At 37.5% G+C, this 17,275-nt stretch overlaps 1 protein-coding gene across 1 annotated transcript in view; it reads left to right on the top strand.

Moving 5' to 3' along the window:
* The first annotated feature begins 921 nt into the window (after positions 1–921).
* Positions 922–17,275, top strand: part of FOLH1 (folate hydrolase 1) — a 50,554-nt gene continuing 34,200 nt past the window's right edge. The window contains exons 1-4 of the mRNA XM_073215905.1: positions 922–1,165; positions 3,422–3,527; positions 7,779–7,965; positions 14,260–14,361. Coding sequence (XP_073072006.1) covers positions 1,048–1,165; positions 3,422–3,527; positions 7,779–7,965; positions 14,260–14,361 — 513 coding nt within the window. The 5' untranslated portion in view covers positions 922–1,047. The remainder of the gene's footprint in view (positions 1,166–3,421; positions 3,528–7,778; positions 7,966–14,259; positions 14,362–17,275) is intronic.

Raw genomic sequence — 17,275 nt, 5'->3', positions numbered from 1 at the left:
AAAAAGTTTATTCTCCTCTCCACTGATTGAAACCCTGTTTTCAACTTTATGGCTCTGTTAAATTCTATGCTTCCATGACACACTCCTAGCTAGAGTCCATACATGAAGTCGCCCTCATGGATGATAAAAATGCAATGGATTTTATAAAGCATGTGGTTATTCTCTCCCTCTAGATACCATTATTATTTTTTTCTACTTTGTAACCGGTATACAATTACGTGTGACTCAATCAATCATCAGGTTACTTCAACAAAGACTGATTTAATATGTACATACAGTGTGAGATAATGCCAAGCACATCTGAGATAGGAAAATGGAAGACGTCTCTGCCTCCTACAAGCACCTTGTGATTTCTTTAAAAACAGTTTTGTTATGTAAAGAGGGAATACTTCTCTAAAAGTTTATTAGTACCAATGATATTAAGAGAAAGAGCCCAGCAAGGATGCCAGCGCCTCGACTCTCCAGAACAGCGCCAGAACTGCACACCAGCTTTTTCTACTTGACTTTACTCATTGGAGTGCTATAAAATATTTAATAGGATTGAAGAGCTGAAAACACAAAGTTCTTGAGAGCTGATTGAGTCTATTCTACCAACTGGTTTGGAGCCAGGTGCGTATCTTGTCCTAGGCAGACAAAAGAGGAGCTTTTTACTGAAGTACAAGAAAAATCCTCGAGGAGTTCTCTTTCTGCTTATGAGATGTCGGTCGGAGAGTAATTCCTTCCTTCCTCTACCGTTCCTTCCCTCCTTCCCTCCTTTTCCCCCCCTTTTCCTTTTTAAATCGGCAAGAGCTGGGCACTTTCAAGACTAACTTTTTTTAAGAGCCTCTCCCCAGGGGCCGGGTCTGGCTCCCCCGGCCGCGCGCCGGGATTGGCTCGGCGAGGCGGGAACACCTCCAGGGCGGGGACTCACCGGGCCGGGAGAGCGGCGGCGCCGGGCGCGGGGGAGGCGCGCGGGCCCCCGGAGCTGGCGTCTGCCCGCCGCGGCCGGGCGCTGGCGGCCCAGAGCGGAGGCGCAGGGCGCCCGGAGGCCTCGTGGGCCGCGCCGGCATGTGGAACCCCCTTCACGACGGCCACTCGGCCCCGGCCGCGGGGCGCCGGCCGCGCTGGCTGTGCGTCGGGGCGCTGGCGCTGACCGTCGGCCTCTTCACCCTCGGCTTCCTCTTCGGTAGGGGCGCGCGCCCAGCAGACGCGGAGCCCACCCGCGCCCGGCCGTGCGCGCCGCGGGGCGGGCTTCGGGGAGGGGGAAGGAGGGGCGGAGCCCCGGGCAGCTAGGTGGGTGGGCGCTGGGGGCCGAGCGCTGGGGGTGCTGGCCCCGCTGTTGTGGGACCGTCACTCAGGGGAGGGTTAGGACGGAGAGACCCCGCGATGGGACTTGAGAAGGGTGCACCCGCTCGAGCCGTGCGAGAAATCGGTGTTTTAGGACAGCGGCAGATGTCTGGGGCAGCTGAACTTGGTGGTCCAGGAAGCTTTGCAGGAAATGCCTCTGACCTGTTTGGGGTCTTTGTCTAGTCGGCGCCTGCATACGGTGTATGTATACAGTAGGTATTCATGCATACAGTCGGTAGACGTCAGGGCACTGCTGCGTGGGAGCCCTTTTCGCCCCAAGTTCTTTCGTCTTGGGGAGTGCATACTTGGAGGAGCACTGGGAAACTAGCAGATATTACTGTCAGCGCTCCGAGCCGTCCTTTCCCGGCAGGTCTTTGGCTGTGGCCCCTGGGTACTGATTTGTAGACAACCAAACTCGAAGCAAACCAGGGGGCAGCACAGACAAGTGCAGGTTCTTCTAAATTCTAATTTTTACTTTGCCACTACTTTTTAGCCTTCAACAAGTTACCGGGTCCCTCCTAGCCTGCTTTTCCATCTTTATGAGGAAGAAATTGGGAATAGTAAACGAAATAGCACCCGGAGCTCTTAGCACAGTATTGGGGTATCGGCACTCTTCTTTATTCCTTCCTGGTGAGGAGATCCTTCTAATCCGACCTTGGAGCACAGGACTCATCTAACGTACTGCCGGGTCCTGCTCTGAAATCCGGATCCCCTCTCTGCGATTTGGAAGGCCAGGGCATAGACCAGCTCGGTTGACCCAAGTAGCTCTTCTTGCTTGCTGTGTGAACTTTAGGGGTTGCTGAAAGACGTTTGAGCCACCATCTCCTCATGGTGTGGGTGTTAGTAACCACCTACGTTGTTGTCGGCTTAATATGACGTAAATACTCAATGAGTACACATTTCAAATTGAGTTTACCTGTAAAAATGGGAAATTGACTTGGTAAGGTTGGAACCGGGAATAGAATCTTCGGGATCTCTTAAAGGCATTTTATTCTTCCTGGTATTGCTCTCAGCCCTGTTCTTGTATTCACTCAATGGCTTACACAGAATAGGTCAGCCTCTTGGTGTGTTCGTTTTTCCCCCTCCCCGAGGAGTCTCAGCTCTCCCCTCCCCCTCAGACCTCCATCCTCTCCATCCTGTTCATTTTTCAGCTCTCAATTCAAGCATTTCATGCTAGGTGTGTCCTTCCCAGATCCCACAATCCAATCCAAGTCCCTTTGTTTTTTGCACTGGTGGAATTGTATTTCCACTTGTTCCTGACCATTTATTTCAATATGAAGGTATATATCCATAAGCATATGTATATGAGGTTAATAACTGGAAAGTTCCAGAAAAGCTCGCTGGTTGATGTGGTTAACTGTTTTATGTCCAAATAATACCGTTTCTCTAAATATACCCTGCAATGATAGACCACTTACCTCAGATAAAAAACCAACTTCAAGGGCAAAGTGTTCTGTGTCCACTGAGTGCCTCTGGCCTCTGCACACTGGATGATTGTTGGGATGTTGAGTGAACTGTAGTTTCACTGTAGCTTTCTAAAGTGAAATTTCTCAAGCCTACTTCAACTGGAAACAACAACTCAACACATTTTGTTTTAGTTTCAGAACCGACACAAATTGCAACTCTGTTTCCTTCAGTTCTTTGAAATAATTTATGTACTTGAAATATATTCATAATTAATTCATGATAAAGATCTACTGAATGCTTCTGAGTCAGCAGAGAGCAGGCACTGGACAGAAGCTTGAAGGCACAAGGAGGTGGATCTCCCTTTTGCCTTCATCTCAGGAGATCTTGTTTAACTCCATTAGTTTCAACATTTAATTTTAGTGCTAATTTCCTCATAAAGCATCGCTTAGACTAACCTATCATTGAAATTGGATTAAAAAATATGTTGTGATTGCTTTGTAATTTTAAAGTCTGTTGGCATGATTTTCTTCCAGTGGAAGTAGGCAAGAACATTTAAACCTCAGAAAAATCTCAGTCAAGGCAGTTGTTGATAATTTGTGTTTTAGATGTGATAGATCCAATAATAAGGAAGAATAGGTCCTGTCTGTGAGCTGATAATCTCATTCCTGTATTTGTATATATTTTACAGGGTGGTTTATAAAATCCTCCAATGAAGCTAATACTGTTCCAGAGCATAATATGAAGAAGGCATTTTTGGATGAATTGAAAGCTGAGAACATCAAGAAATTCTTATAGTAAGCATATACTTGAAAGTTTGTATGAACTGTTCATTGGAAAATTATTCTGTTTAGAAGTTTTGGTCCTGTATATGAAATATACAGGAACTGACTTTTTTTAAAGTTGTATTTGTTGAAGATCTTGTATCACATTTCTTCTGGAGAGGATTGTAATTTCAAATAATCTTTATCGTTATAGATGTTTTAACAGGAGTCAGCAAACTGCTTCTATAAAGGGCTTTGTAGCTGCCTTCGTAGGCAGCTGATCTCCGTCACAGCTACTCAGCTCTGCTACTGTAGTACAGGAGCCATAGAAAAGGCATAAACGAATACGTGTGGCAGCTCATATGAAACTTCACTCAGGGACACTGAAATTTGAATTTCATGTAATTGAGGGGTTGCAAAAATATTCTCTTTATTTTTTCAGCTTTTGAAAATGTAATGACCATTTTTTAACTTGTGGGTTATAAAGAAACATGAAGTGAGCTGGATTTGGTCAGTGGGACATAATTTGCTGACTCCTGTTTTAGAAGAAGATAGCCAATTTTAGACAAAAGAATAAACTTGGACTTTGGAATTAGACACCCTTGAGTATAAATTCCATCTTTGCCTGTTGATAGTAAAGTAAATTTGAATGAACACTTAACCTTCCTGAACTCTCACTTCCACATCAGTAAAGGGTGGACAATGTTATTGATATTGTGATGAGGATGGACTTAGAGGTCATATATGTGACACTTTAAGAACTCGCTCCCAATTTCCTGAAATAGCTGCCTCTGGTATAGAGCAAAAGAGTTAAATAAATCAGTGAATTTAAAAAGTATTTGCAAAGCAACTAAATATAAAACACTTCTACAGAATTGTATGTAGGTGGCTAGAATTGCTTTTTCAAAGCAGAATACTTGAAGCCCTTGATTACCAAGATACTTTCAAGTCTAGTGACTAACGGATTGCTTAGGAAATACAAATTTTAAATTTATGTAAAAGACAAGTATATATATGACACACACATCTGCTTAAATGCATATGCATGTAATTGTATAAACACATGTCTATGTTAATTTGATAGCATCAAAACTATAAATAAAAATTTGCTAAAGTGCCTCCCAGGTCTTCAGAAGGACCATTTCAAGTGAGAAAGCCTGAAGCATTAATTTTGTAAAAATCATTCCTCTGCCTCTTGCACTTATTTCACTGTGATTATGTGTAATAGATATAAGAAACATGAATTCTGGTAAGATGTAAGACCTGCTGTCCCTGCTTCCTTCTTCCTTCCCTTACCTGTGACATGGAGTGAAAAACATAGAAGAAAATGAATCCTTTCCTTTGTTTCTCTTTCTGGACTCTTGAGCCAGATCGAAGGGAAGCTGTCAGCTTCTTACTTATCCTCCATGGTCCTGACCCAGATCCTCTCCCTGTTTGGGTTGAACTCAAAGATTTTTACTGTTAACACACAAAAGAAAGAGATTAAGAGAACCCCTACTCATCCCTCTCAGGACCACAGAATCTCCAGAAGCCTCCTGGACTCCGCAGATTTCCAGTTTGCCCTTTGTCCATCAGAGCTCTTGGTCTACATTTGACCCTTGAACAATGTGGGGATTAGGGATGCCAACTCCCCAAGCAGTTGAAAATCTGTGTATAACTTTTGACTGCCAAAACTTTACTACTAATAACCTACTCTTGACTAGAAGCCTTATCAATAACAGAAACAGCCGATTATCACATTTTTTGTTATATGTGTTTTATTTGTTGTATTCTCACAATAAAGTAAGTTAAAGGAAAGAAAATGCTTTTTCCAATTGTCACAAATGTCCAAAAAATTTCTCAACATATTTGAAAAAAATCCGTGTATAAGTGGACCTGTGCAATTTGAACCCATGTTGTTCAAGCGTCAACTGTACTTACGCTTATAGGCTGGGGGCCATTAAGGCCTTGGATCTTCCTCCTTGTCTTTCTTTATAACCCTTTGCTCTGCTGTTAAAGATCCCCACCACTTCTAAGTTGTTTGCCTCTCAGTGGCTGGGAGAATTAAAGTAGGAGCTGCTTTTTCAGTTCCCCAGAGGTGTAGGGTTATCCTGTGTTTTCCCTTCTGTTTTGTAAACACCTGGTTTAATTCTCATATCTGTTCACTATTTTGCATCTCACTAGGGGGCTTTCATTTTCTACCCTATTCTGAAAGACAAGATTAGAAGACCTCTGGGCTCAGAATTTCACAGATCTGCATTGGTTATACCTTTTACTAGCTGCAGTTAAAGTCATCTAGTACCTTGCATAACTGTTCCATCATTTGTAAGCCAGATGCAGTATATTAAAACAGGAATACCAATGACTCATCTTATTAATTGAGATAATGTATATGTGAAACATATTTAAACTTTTCTAGCCCAACAGAGATATATGAGCCACTTTTTAATTACAGGTTAGGTATTTTGCATCATTATAAGTTAGTTTTTAAAAGACTTTAATAGGACATCAACAAATTACTTAAAACCACTTCTTAACTGATTAAAACAAAAGTAGCTAAGAGCTACTGTTTCATATCAGTTATCTCCTTGATTAGCCTCGAGTCTTTGTGATGTAGAGAGGTAGCACTATTCTCCCCATGTACAGATGTAAAACTGAAGATGGTCAGGATTATACAAGCTAGTGGAAAAACCTGTAATACACCATTTGTATGATTTTTTGCCAATTTATTTATCATTAGAAACATCTGCTTTTCTAGGTTCATTTTCAAGATTGACTTTGCTCCGTATCAGTGGGTTGTAACTCCCTAATCATAACACACAGTGTCTGTGCTGTAGTTGGTAATGATAGAACTGTTTCAAGGAATTTTATAATAACAAAATCTGATAATAATCTGTGTGTGTGTGTGTGTGTGAACAGGTTCAACTCCCCATATCAATTCTTGCATGCAGGGACAGAATTATAGCTGGGTCTTTAGGAAATATGCATAATCTGTATCCATTTTAGTTATGTTACAATTTGTGATGTGTAATATAGTGGAAAATAAGCTCATGTTGGCTGTTTCTCTCTATACATTGATGAAGGGATATATAGATTCCTCAGCAACCTCTTAAAAATTGTGTAATTTTGTTAATACACTTTGCAAAAACACATTAGAAATCCTATGTGAGGTGTTAAATCCTTAATAATTTACTGAATGGGAATTTTCATATTCTTTTTGTAAATTGGAGAATATAGGTAATGATTCTGTAACATCTTCCTATGTTGACCGATAGTAACCATACTAGTCGGAGTGAGGATTTAGTAATACGGCTAATTGTAGAGCCTCTGTGTTGTATATGTGAAATCAGTATGTATATCAATGTTGCTTCAGTAAAAAAATAAAGCACAGGAATTCAATTCTTTTAAAGAATTGATAGTTATCATCTTTGGCAGTTGATTTTCCAAATCAAAAATTAGATACACAGTGAAATTGAACATCTGAAAGGGGGATCATCATAGTCATGTTGCCTATTGGTTTTTTAAAAGTCATCATAAGGAGGAAGTGTGTTAATTTTAGAAAGACCTAATATTTAGAATCGGAAGTTCATGAGCTAGAAATAACTCCCTTTTCATGTTACATGCTGCTTTGTCATACGCAAGTCTTTTTTTCCCCCTTTGGGATTTAAATTGAACATACCAACAAGTTGAATCTTCAGGGAAACAATACATTTCCAGGAGGGAGAAATTTAATACAAAGGCAACAGTATCTAGACATATCAAATGAGAAATTAGTCTACTCCTGACAATATTTTCTGATAGCCAGAATTTTGGCCACAGTTGCTAATCAAAAGGTTTCTTACTTGGCTATAACTTTCAGTATTTGAAAGTAAATGGAATTATCAGTAATTCTTGTGACTCCATAGTTTGATATTTGGTTGAAAATATTTTTTACCTCTCAAATATATTTTGCACAGTGGAATAAACAGAATTCCATGAAAATTCCAAGATGCATAGTTCTTAATGACAGAATATGACACTTTCCTCATCTGTGCAGGGATATGTCTACAGGATTGTACCTAACAATTCTCTACGAAGATCAGTTTCTCCAATTTTTTCTGTTGAACGAGTACAAATTAGAGCATGAAAATTTCAAAATGCACTTCAAAAATGTATTTGATGCAATAATAATAAGTACCACTTTGCTTTGGTGATCTTTACATTTCAAAGTTTTTTCTTGATGTAAATACATCTTATTTGTTGTAGATTTGGGATAAAAGCCGGCTAAACATTAATTTCTAACCACTCTCAATTTTTGCTTACCAGTAATTTTACCCGGATACCACATTTAGCAGGAACAGAACAAAATTTCCAACTTGCAAAGCAAGTTCAATCCCAATGGAAAGAATTTGGCCTGGATTCTGTTGAGTTAACTCCTTATGATGTCCTGTTGTCTTATCCCAATAAGACTCATCCCAACTACATCTCAATAGTTGATGAAGATGGAAATGAGGTAAAAAAAACATTAGAGAGAATGTTTGGTGTCATGATCAGGGGGATGGCTACATGGGTGTATACACATGACAAAATCAAGCTGTACACTGAGATTTGTGCATTTTATTGTAACTCAATAAAAAAAAAGATAAGAAAAGATCCCCCCCCCCACCCAAATCGATCTTTTCAAGTACCTTCTATGAAAGAATATCATATACCATCTACAATTATTGATAGAAATCAGTATTATTGAAACTTGTGAATTATGTCTTTAATATCTTATTATCAGTGTCAGCTACTTTCTTATGATGTTTGAATTTACTATGATGTTGGAAAGATCCTAAGAAATTATTGCTTGATGACAGCTGCTATTTTCTATTTTTTAAGTATTGTACACTAATATGGTATATTAGTAAATTTCCATACAACGAAAATAGATACATTTTTGGTAGGTTGAGAATAAAAAAAAGTACTGTACAAGTTTGGGGATGCTAGGCTATTCAGTTGGTATATATCCAAGTGTGTAGCTTGAACCAGAAGACTTTTATTAAATGATTACATTTCATATGACCATGTGTTCAGCTCAGTGCCCAGAACTTGGATGCGGGCATTTGAAGGGGCAAAGAGTTTGGAGACAATATCTATAGAATGAAATCTAAAAAGTTTTCACTCTTGTCTGCAAGTTAGGGAACATATTTGAGAAAGAAAGATAACTAATTGAGATGTTTCTTATCATGATATATATTCAATATGAAGACCCATGAAATATGACTTATATATTCATCCCTATTTAGCTTCTCTAGTTTTAGAGCTAAAATATCTAAAACTAAAAAAGCTTAAGTAGATAGCTTTAAAATAAAAATAAAATAAATAGTAAAAATAAAAAACTAAAGTACTTTCTTTCAATCTAGATTGGCATTTTTAAGTCACGGGTAAGAGGATTTGGGAAGACAAAGGGGGCTTTGATAAAAAACTCACAGAGAAATGTAAACCATTTGTATTTCCTTTGGGTTCGGGGGTGCAGATCATATTTATATAAGGAAAAGAACATAAGGGAAGCAAAGATTGTATAATTGCCAAAGGTGGAGGTATTTAGTTCAGTTTATATGGTTTTGACTGGTTATGGTTGAAACAAGGTATGGGAACACCCAGCTGTAACAACCTAGCCTGGTACATAACATCCGTAATAATCAACAGTGGCATTTGGGACAAATGAGAAATTCGTTCCGGGTAAGAACAAAGGATATCTGACATGGTGAGCAGATCAGAGTTGCCGGTGGCAGATCCAACTGTCAGAGAGGTTTCTCTCCTTTTCAACAGAAGGAGAAATGCAGATGAGTATTGTGTCTTTAAGAGGAAGTGGGGTGAGGGGAGAACAAAGTAAGAATCAGCTACTACAAAAGGGTATTTGGGGCTGGGCTGGTCATCTTGGGAAAACTGTCTTCCTTCAGCTGTCATCTCCTGTAATTCCTGGAAATCTTTATTTTTAGGTCACCTTTTGGTGTAGAGGTCCAGTCAGGGTTTGATGTTTTCTTCAGATGTGACACAGGAATCAAGAGCCTGTTCCTTGGAGTTTGGCGGCACAAGGGTTGGATAACAGGACCTTGAAAGGATCTTGTTAGTGGGTTTTAAGAGGGTCTTTCTGGGGATGTCTCTTCCAGTAGATGACGTTCCCAGGTTGTAAAGTGCTATATTCAAGGTCTTTGTCTTCAGGGAGCATACTGTGAAAAGATTGTTCTACTGAAGCATGGTTATTTTTGGTAGACACAGTTAGGTCTTTACAATGTAGAAGTGTATCTCCTTTTATCAACTGTGCCTCAGAGAACCAGGGTTAGGTGCACTGGGCATCCTGTTACAAGGAGAACAGATTCCTATGGAACTTATGCAAATAACTAACAATATTGTCTGAATTCTGGAGGAATCAGGAGGGAGCAAAAGATAAATGTTCCACTTTTGTTCACAAAGGTGTGTGTTATCAAACTGTTAACATCGTAAGAGAAAAGATTTCCTTAAATCTGGAAAAACCAAAACATAAAAGCCAGTATAACATTAGACAAAAAGTTATAAAAAGTATAACATATGCCAATTTATTTAGTCCTATGTAATCAATACTTGTCCTACTTGAGTCGTTTTTTTTTTCATTCCTATTGTTGACTTTGCCTGATGATTGACACAGAAAATTTTAAGATGTTGGTAAGGTTTTTATGAAGATTCATATAATTTGCGCAGTGAACTGTGTACTTTCTTTGATCACTGGAGATTGTGGAAGGTATACCTCAAATGGGTAACACATCTTAAAATAACAAGAACATTTTGATAACCCCATAGTAAGTGGTAGTTGAATGAAGTCCTGCTCTAAAGTGTTCAGAAAGTCCAGAGGGAGATCTGAGGCCTCAGGGGACCAAATAGTCTTCCTTAAATGCACAATAGCAGGTAAAGGAATGCAAAAGTCAAAAATGGAGTTTTCTGGAGAGCTGGGAAGAACCAGCTGGCTGTCTTGGTTTTCCAGTAGCCCCAACAATTTAATTTATGACCATTGTTTACCCTTCTTAATTTCTCTGGTTCAGGAGCAGACTGCTGTCATGTCAGAATGACATCAGGATGGCAAAAGTCTGGAAATGAGGGCCTTTTTTTTTTTTTGGTAGTAGCAGAATGAACTTTATCCATATGTGCTGCTACAATCTTTATAGATTTTTATTGTCTGTTGTGAAATATCTAATGAGCATTCACTGCAGTGGAATTGACAAGAACAGAAACCTTAGCTCCTTTAGTAGAAAAGACTCTGTTTGAAGTTATCAAAAGAACTGATAAAAACAAAACAAAACCTTTGCTTTTCTAGGCAGATTACATTAAAAGTAAATAAAAATATTTGTTTACAATTTTTTATTAAAAACAGAGCAATAATCTTAAGAAAACTTTGCCTTTCTAACAGAGATAAAAACCAGATTTTATTCTTGTACCAGTGTACTCTTGATGTTAAACTTATTCTTAAATAAATTCATTTTATTATAGCCAGCTTGAGCACACACAAATTCCATTTCAAAGATTTCTTTTCTATAAACTTTCTAAAACTTTTTTTTTTTTTTACATTCAGTCCTTTTTCTTAACTTTTCTCATAACCAGTTTTACTTTAGGACAAAATAACTTTTTTTTTCTCAACAAATGTATATTTACATTCCTCTTACCTTCTTCAACTGAAAGCACATATGCTACTTTTCTTTTATAGAAATGTTTCTAATTTTAGTAGCTTTAACGACGTATATTAATTAAAATTTTAACCCTTAGAAACTTTTATTTCTAATGGAAGCTAAATAATATGCAATGGTGAACTGTGTTACACCAACATTCTTTAGCTTGGTAAATTTATAAATATATTTCCTAATTTTTAGAAGCATGTTCTGTTTTTATAGTGCAGTCTTTCAATAAAGCACAAATAATGTCTACTAACAGGTTCAAATTTATCTTTAGTTAATGTGTAATAAGCCTTGTTAAGAATTAATGTTTAATATCTTATTTGGAAATGATGTAGACACTTGCTACATTTCTATTATTTAATTTAACTTAGTAAAGCTCTAAAGTTTTGTTACCAGAAAGATTTTGGAAGCTATTTTTAAGTAAAATTTCATCATACCAAGTTATTGTCCATAAATTTTGTAACAGGATCCCGCCTCCTTACTATAATGTTTATATCTCAGCATTTTTCATCGTAGGCAGGAATGGTGCTTGTCCCATAGCCCTGTCCTACCTCAATACTTCTAAAGATATGCTTGCTTCAACTAAACCAACAAACTTAGATTAGCTTCAATTTTGAATATTTTCCCAGATCACATGAACCTAAAATCCATTTTGATTATGTCTTTATTTTTGAGAATTTTTATAATACTAAACTTACAGTGCTTAATTTTCTTTCAGCCAACAAATTAGATCTCTTTTACAATTAATTTTAGCAATACCATTTGGAGATAGAAAAATCTCACATTTACCACCTAGATGCATGAAAACACATAAACACACAGACAAATGCTAACAAAGACCTTATAGCTTTTGTTTTTACTAATATTTGTAGAGAGGAAGTTATAGGTCCAATTCCCAGATACCTTCCTGTATTTTTTTTCCTTCTGTTGAGAAACTTTCCCCTAAAGTTTGCATTTTAAAGAATGGCTCTTAGGCACTAGAGATTTGGGGGATGGGGAGGGAGTAGGGCTCTAGGAAATTTACATCATAAAGGCATGAGAAATTATCCAAGTTTTCAGCCAAGCGGAGTTTTGGGGACATATTTACCTGTTTTCAAAGGTGCTGGAGTCTGGGCGCTAGAGCCCTCCTAGCAGTTTGTATTTTTAAAAAGGCCTCTTTCCCTTTTCTTTTCTTTCAGTCTCAGGTGATAGTGGGCTATGTTAACATTTCAAAGACATGATAAGATTTATAATACCAAAGAAGAAGGAATGTAAGTTTCTGCAAGAAGGGCTTTGGTTTCCTAAGTACAGCAATCTACAAGCCTTTTAAGATAAACAGGGCAGGTTTTGAGATTGGTAAAGGAGTAGGTGAACTTTGAATTGCCTCTACAGTATTTCTAGTTTTGTAAAGATTTGTGACATAAGGACAGTTGCTTTTGAAACCTCAAAGAATTGAGTTGTAGCCTGAATGTTAAAATGACTTACCCATCCACCTATGTTGGAATTTTTGTTTATTTTCCCTTGGCTGTTTAAAGACAATATGTAGCGTTTTACCAGATTATCTCTCAAAGTGTAGTCAACTCTGGGAGAGGCTCATAAAGGGCCCTCCTTTGAAGATATATGTGGTGCTGTCTTTAAGGTTATAATCTTGGCTGACTTTTGTTTGTGATTGTGTAAGAGCAGTTCAGACAGAAAGATAACTAGAGTGAGTAGTCAAGTAAAGGAGGAAGGAGGGAAGCAGTAAGAATTACATTAGTCTTAATAGGCTTTCGTACAGTGTACCTCATGTGTCTTTTTTTTACCAGCTTTTTGCAATGAAAATTTCAGTGAAGCTATTTGTGAAATGTTGGGGCCTTTGCTTCTAAGTGCACTTCTTAAATGAGCTTATCTAATTGGAACATTCCTCATGATAGCCATTGTAATTCCAGGTTATAATTTCCTGAGGGCTGGCTGCAGTTCGGTGAGACCCTGGCTGCAGATGCATTCTAACCAACATTTCTGTTCAGCCATAGAGAGTAGCAAACAGGGTGCAAATCACATTTATTTTGTTGTCTGATCACAGGGTCTCCAACCTGGCAGTTAGTAAGCCAAGTTCACAGGACCCAAAACTCAGAAGAAAATAGCTGGATCCAAAGTGTGTTTTTGGCAGACTGACTAAATTAAGGTTACCTGCTCAATGGGCCAAAGTATTTTATTGAAGTGTTTTCTTTTTATTTATGCTCTAAGGATCCTTTTAGGACTTTTTCAAGTCATTGTGTCTTTTAGAAGCTTCTATCTATCAATCAAAGAATGCATTCCATTGTCTCTGAGAGATTTGGAATCTTCTCTTTGAAGGGTGCCGCTTAAAGTAGACTCATCCAAAACATGGGTAGTGAATGGAAAATTGCAGAGTAATGAATTAGCTGGGACAATATTTTTCCCCTCTAACCCATGTCATCACTATTTGTGGGGTATGTTATTTTCTACTTTATCCTTAACCCCAAAAGATTTTCTTTGAAGGCCCAGCTTTATGCAGGTGTCTCTATTAGATTCCATTGTTTGGATCGGCTCCAAACTTCATCATGAACTCCTGTGCACTCCTCATGGGCCTTCAGGCTTTAACAAATTCAAATAGGAGGATGTTAGTGCAACTTCCCAGGATTCCGGCTTTCATGTCATTTTTTGGCTACTGAATATCCTTACTTTTTTTTTTCCAATTTGGTGATAGACTTAAAAATATAATATTTTTTATTTGTTTCAGTGTTTTTAGTTCTAAGTGTGATTGTTTTTAGTGTAGATACTGTCAGATATAGATTTCCCCAAATGTAATTTTTTTTTGAAGTGAATTTAATATTTACTTTGTTCCTTCATCACTCTCTTACATTGTTATAAGTGACTAAGATTATTGTGCGAAAAATGATCCTTTTTATTTGGGTATTAAAATTTTATCCTAAATCAAACCCTGGTGCTTATAGATAGGCTCAGGCCCTGTAGTTTATTCATCTCATGAAATCCTCACAGCTTCTAGCACAGTGACAGGTATTCAATATACTGAAGGACTGATTAACTCTACAATGACAGAAGAGACAGTACACATTTTTCCTTGTTTGATTGTAATAAACTTTACCTGATGTGCTTTGATTATGATATTTTTTCTCTAGATTTTCAACACATCACTATTTGAACCACCTCCTCCAGGATATGAAAATATTTCAGATGTTGTACCACCTTTTAGTGCCTTCTCTCCACAAGGAATGCCAGAGGTAAAAATGCAATGCAATAAAGTAACAAACAGAACCCTTTCTACATGCAGCCAAGAAACAGTTATAAGGGGATTTTAATATAATCCAAATTCACCCTTTTCCCACAGTTAAGAAACCAGAATTTCTCAGTAAGAAAAATGAATATTTAATTTTTGTTCATACTTATTTCAGATAAACTTTATTGCAATAAGATGCAGAAATCAAACATGCACATTTATTGGCTTTGGACAAATGCGATATGCCTATGTAATCCAAAACCTTTAACATAAATACTGTTCCCTCACTTCAGAAAGTACCTTTATATGTCCCTTCTCAGTCAATTCCACACTCCCCCAAGGCAATTATTCTTCAGATTATTATTTTTTTGCTACCACTGATTAGTTTTGCCTATTGTGGAACTTCATATAAATGAAATCACAAAGTACATCATCATTTGTTTCTAGTTTCTTTCACTAAACATAGAGTCTGTGAGTTTACGTTTTACCACTTATCCGTACTTTGTTCTTTTATAGCCAAGTAATTTCCAATGTATAAAAATGCTACATATCTTAACTATGCTTGTGAGCACTAATTTTCAAAGAATTTTAGTAAGACTGTGTTTCCTATTTTCAAGTGAAGGGCATGAAAGTCCATTCTAGAAAATTTCATGTGGTTTACTCTCAGTAAAGCAGTGTGCGGAACTACCATCAGAGATTTTGCAGTCAATCTTCAAGCATACCTTTTTGAAATTATGTATGTCTGTATGTATATTTAAGATATTTTGCTATAAGTAATTTTTGGATCTACATCTGAATTCTCTGGAGTAGGAAATGCTCGTCTCTGCTTTAGGCTATTTGAAATCAATAATTTGACAATGTTCATAAAATACAGTCTAATGTAGTGGTTCTCAAACTTCAGCATGTATCACAATAATACAGAAGGTTTATAAAACACAGATTCTGGTCTCCACCCCCTGAGTTTCAGTAGGTCTTGATAGTTTGATTCCAACAAGGTCTTAGATGATATTCATTTTGAGGGTTCAAGAACCATAGTTTGAGAACCATGGTTCTTGCCTCACAATTCTGTCTCCCTTAATAAAAGTTGGAAGATGGGAGCTTTAAAGAAATGAAAATTCTAGGCTAACAGTGCAAGATTGTGTTTATTCCCAGTAAAAGAACAAGAGTGCAGTGTGAATTTCACAAGAAGGTCATTGTCTGAAAACAAAGCTTTTTTCCAACAGTGACAACTTGCATTTGTAAAGTGCGGAGAGGACAAAGCCATCGCACTTGTTTTCCTTTTCATACTTACTGTGATCTTTAAACTAATGTCTTCTCCATCCCTTCTCCATTATAATTTCTTTTGTGAGGATTTTGGATTTATCAAAAGATAGCCACAGTTTACAGATACATAAAGAAGTCGTCTCCCCAAAGTTAGTGATATTAAATAGGAACAAATTTCAAGTGGGACGCTTACACTAAAACAAAATTCACTGCAATCAGATTGGTTAATCACTCTGTATTCACAGTTGGAAGAATAGTGAGCTCCAGAGAGGGCTCACAATTATAAATCAAACATCGAATAGTGAATAAATATTATATTCCTCTTAGGAAGAAATATAAGTACTAAATATAATGCTTTTGCTGAAGCACAGATTCAAATGTTACCTTCTCAATAGATTGTCCTCTTTTATTTAAAATTGCACCCACTTGAGTTCACTGTTTGCCTACTCTATTTAAGGTTTTTTAAAAAAAAGTTTTTCTGTAGCACTTATCACCTTTAATATATATAGTTTACTTAGTTATTAACTTATCTTATCTGCACATGAAAGTAAGTTCCTTTGAGGACAGAAATTTGCTGTATCCCTAATTCCTACGCACATGATGACAGGTGCTCAGCAAGTTTGTCAAATGCATCCTAGAATCCGCTTGGAAACAGTTTTATATTAGTATCTGTTTTAAATTTGTTGTGCAGGTGCTATGAGAAACGTGGTCCAAGAAGAAAACAATGCCAAAATAAAGCTACAAGATATTAACGATTGTTCAGTCCAGGGACTTTGATCTAGGTCATGTGAAGACTTTCTGAAGGCAGACATGGAATTATTTTAAAGAAGTCAGCTCCCATCAGCAATTTCTCAGTGTACTTCTTCTTGGAATTAAGAACTAATCATTAATGAGGTCCTGCTGGCACTTTGTCCCCACCTCCTTATTTACAATCATTTTTCTCTTTTACATTTTTCTCTGTTACAAAGTAAAAACATCTCCCACCAAACCTAAAACAATGTGAAGCTTATCTCTGAATTGTAAAAAAAAAAATCTCTGTGACTCCCAACAAAGAGACAATAGCAAAAGATTCTAATTGCTGAGTAACAAATAATTTGGCAAGTCAAAGGGTTTGCAGTTTGTAAGTCCGGAGAAAGGAAATCCCAGGGCAAAATACCTCTAAAAACCGAAATCAGTCAAAGGGAGAAGAAATAAAGTTTAAAACCCAATCATTGCTTACAAATTGCAGTCCAGGGCCTTCTCTCTCTCCTGTTCTAGCAGAAGCAAAACCTGCCCTCCACTCAAGTCTCAGGTACAAATAAGCCCTCCTTGCCCAGGTAATTACCCATTGATATGGAGATGAACTTCTCCACCCAAGGAATGAAGCAAATCCTCTAAAGCCATACTTCTTTCCATCTGAATGCCTATTGATATGCAGATATACTAAAACCAGGCAAGATATTCTGGAAATAGTACAATTTTACCCACACAGTTAAACAAAATTAAAGATGAGCCTAATTGAGTTTCTAGCTGATATCATTAGAATTAACTTGGATAATAGATCAGTGTGTGATTTGGGGGTGAGAACTTGGAAGGAGCTTAAATAATTTAGTGAAAATTCTGTAACAAAACTTTCATTTCCATCCCAAGGTTTTTCAGAAGTTATGTCTAAAAAC

This window comes from Manis javanica, chromosome 11 (assembly GCF_040802235.1).
Source record: "Manis javanica isolate MJ-LG chromosome 11, MJ_LKY, whole genome shotgun sequence".
Lineage (NCBI taxonomy): Eukaryota > Metazoa > Chordata > Mammalia > Pholidota > Manidae > Manis > Manis javanica.
Note: the sequence above shows the minus strand (reverse complement) of the source record. Positions and strands in the feature narration are given on the sequence as shown.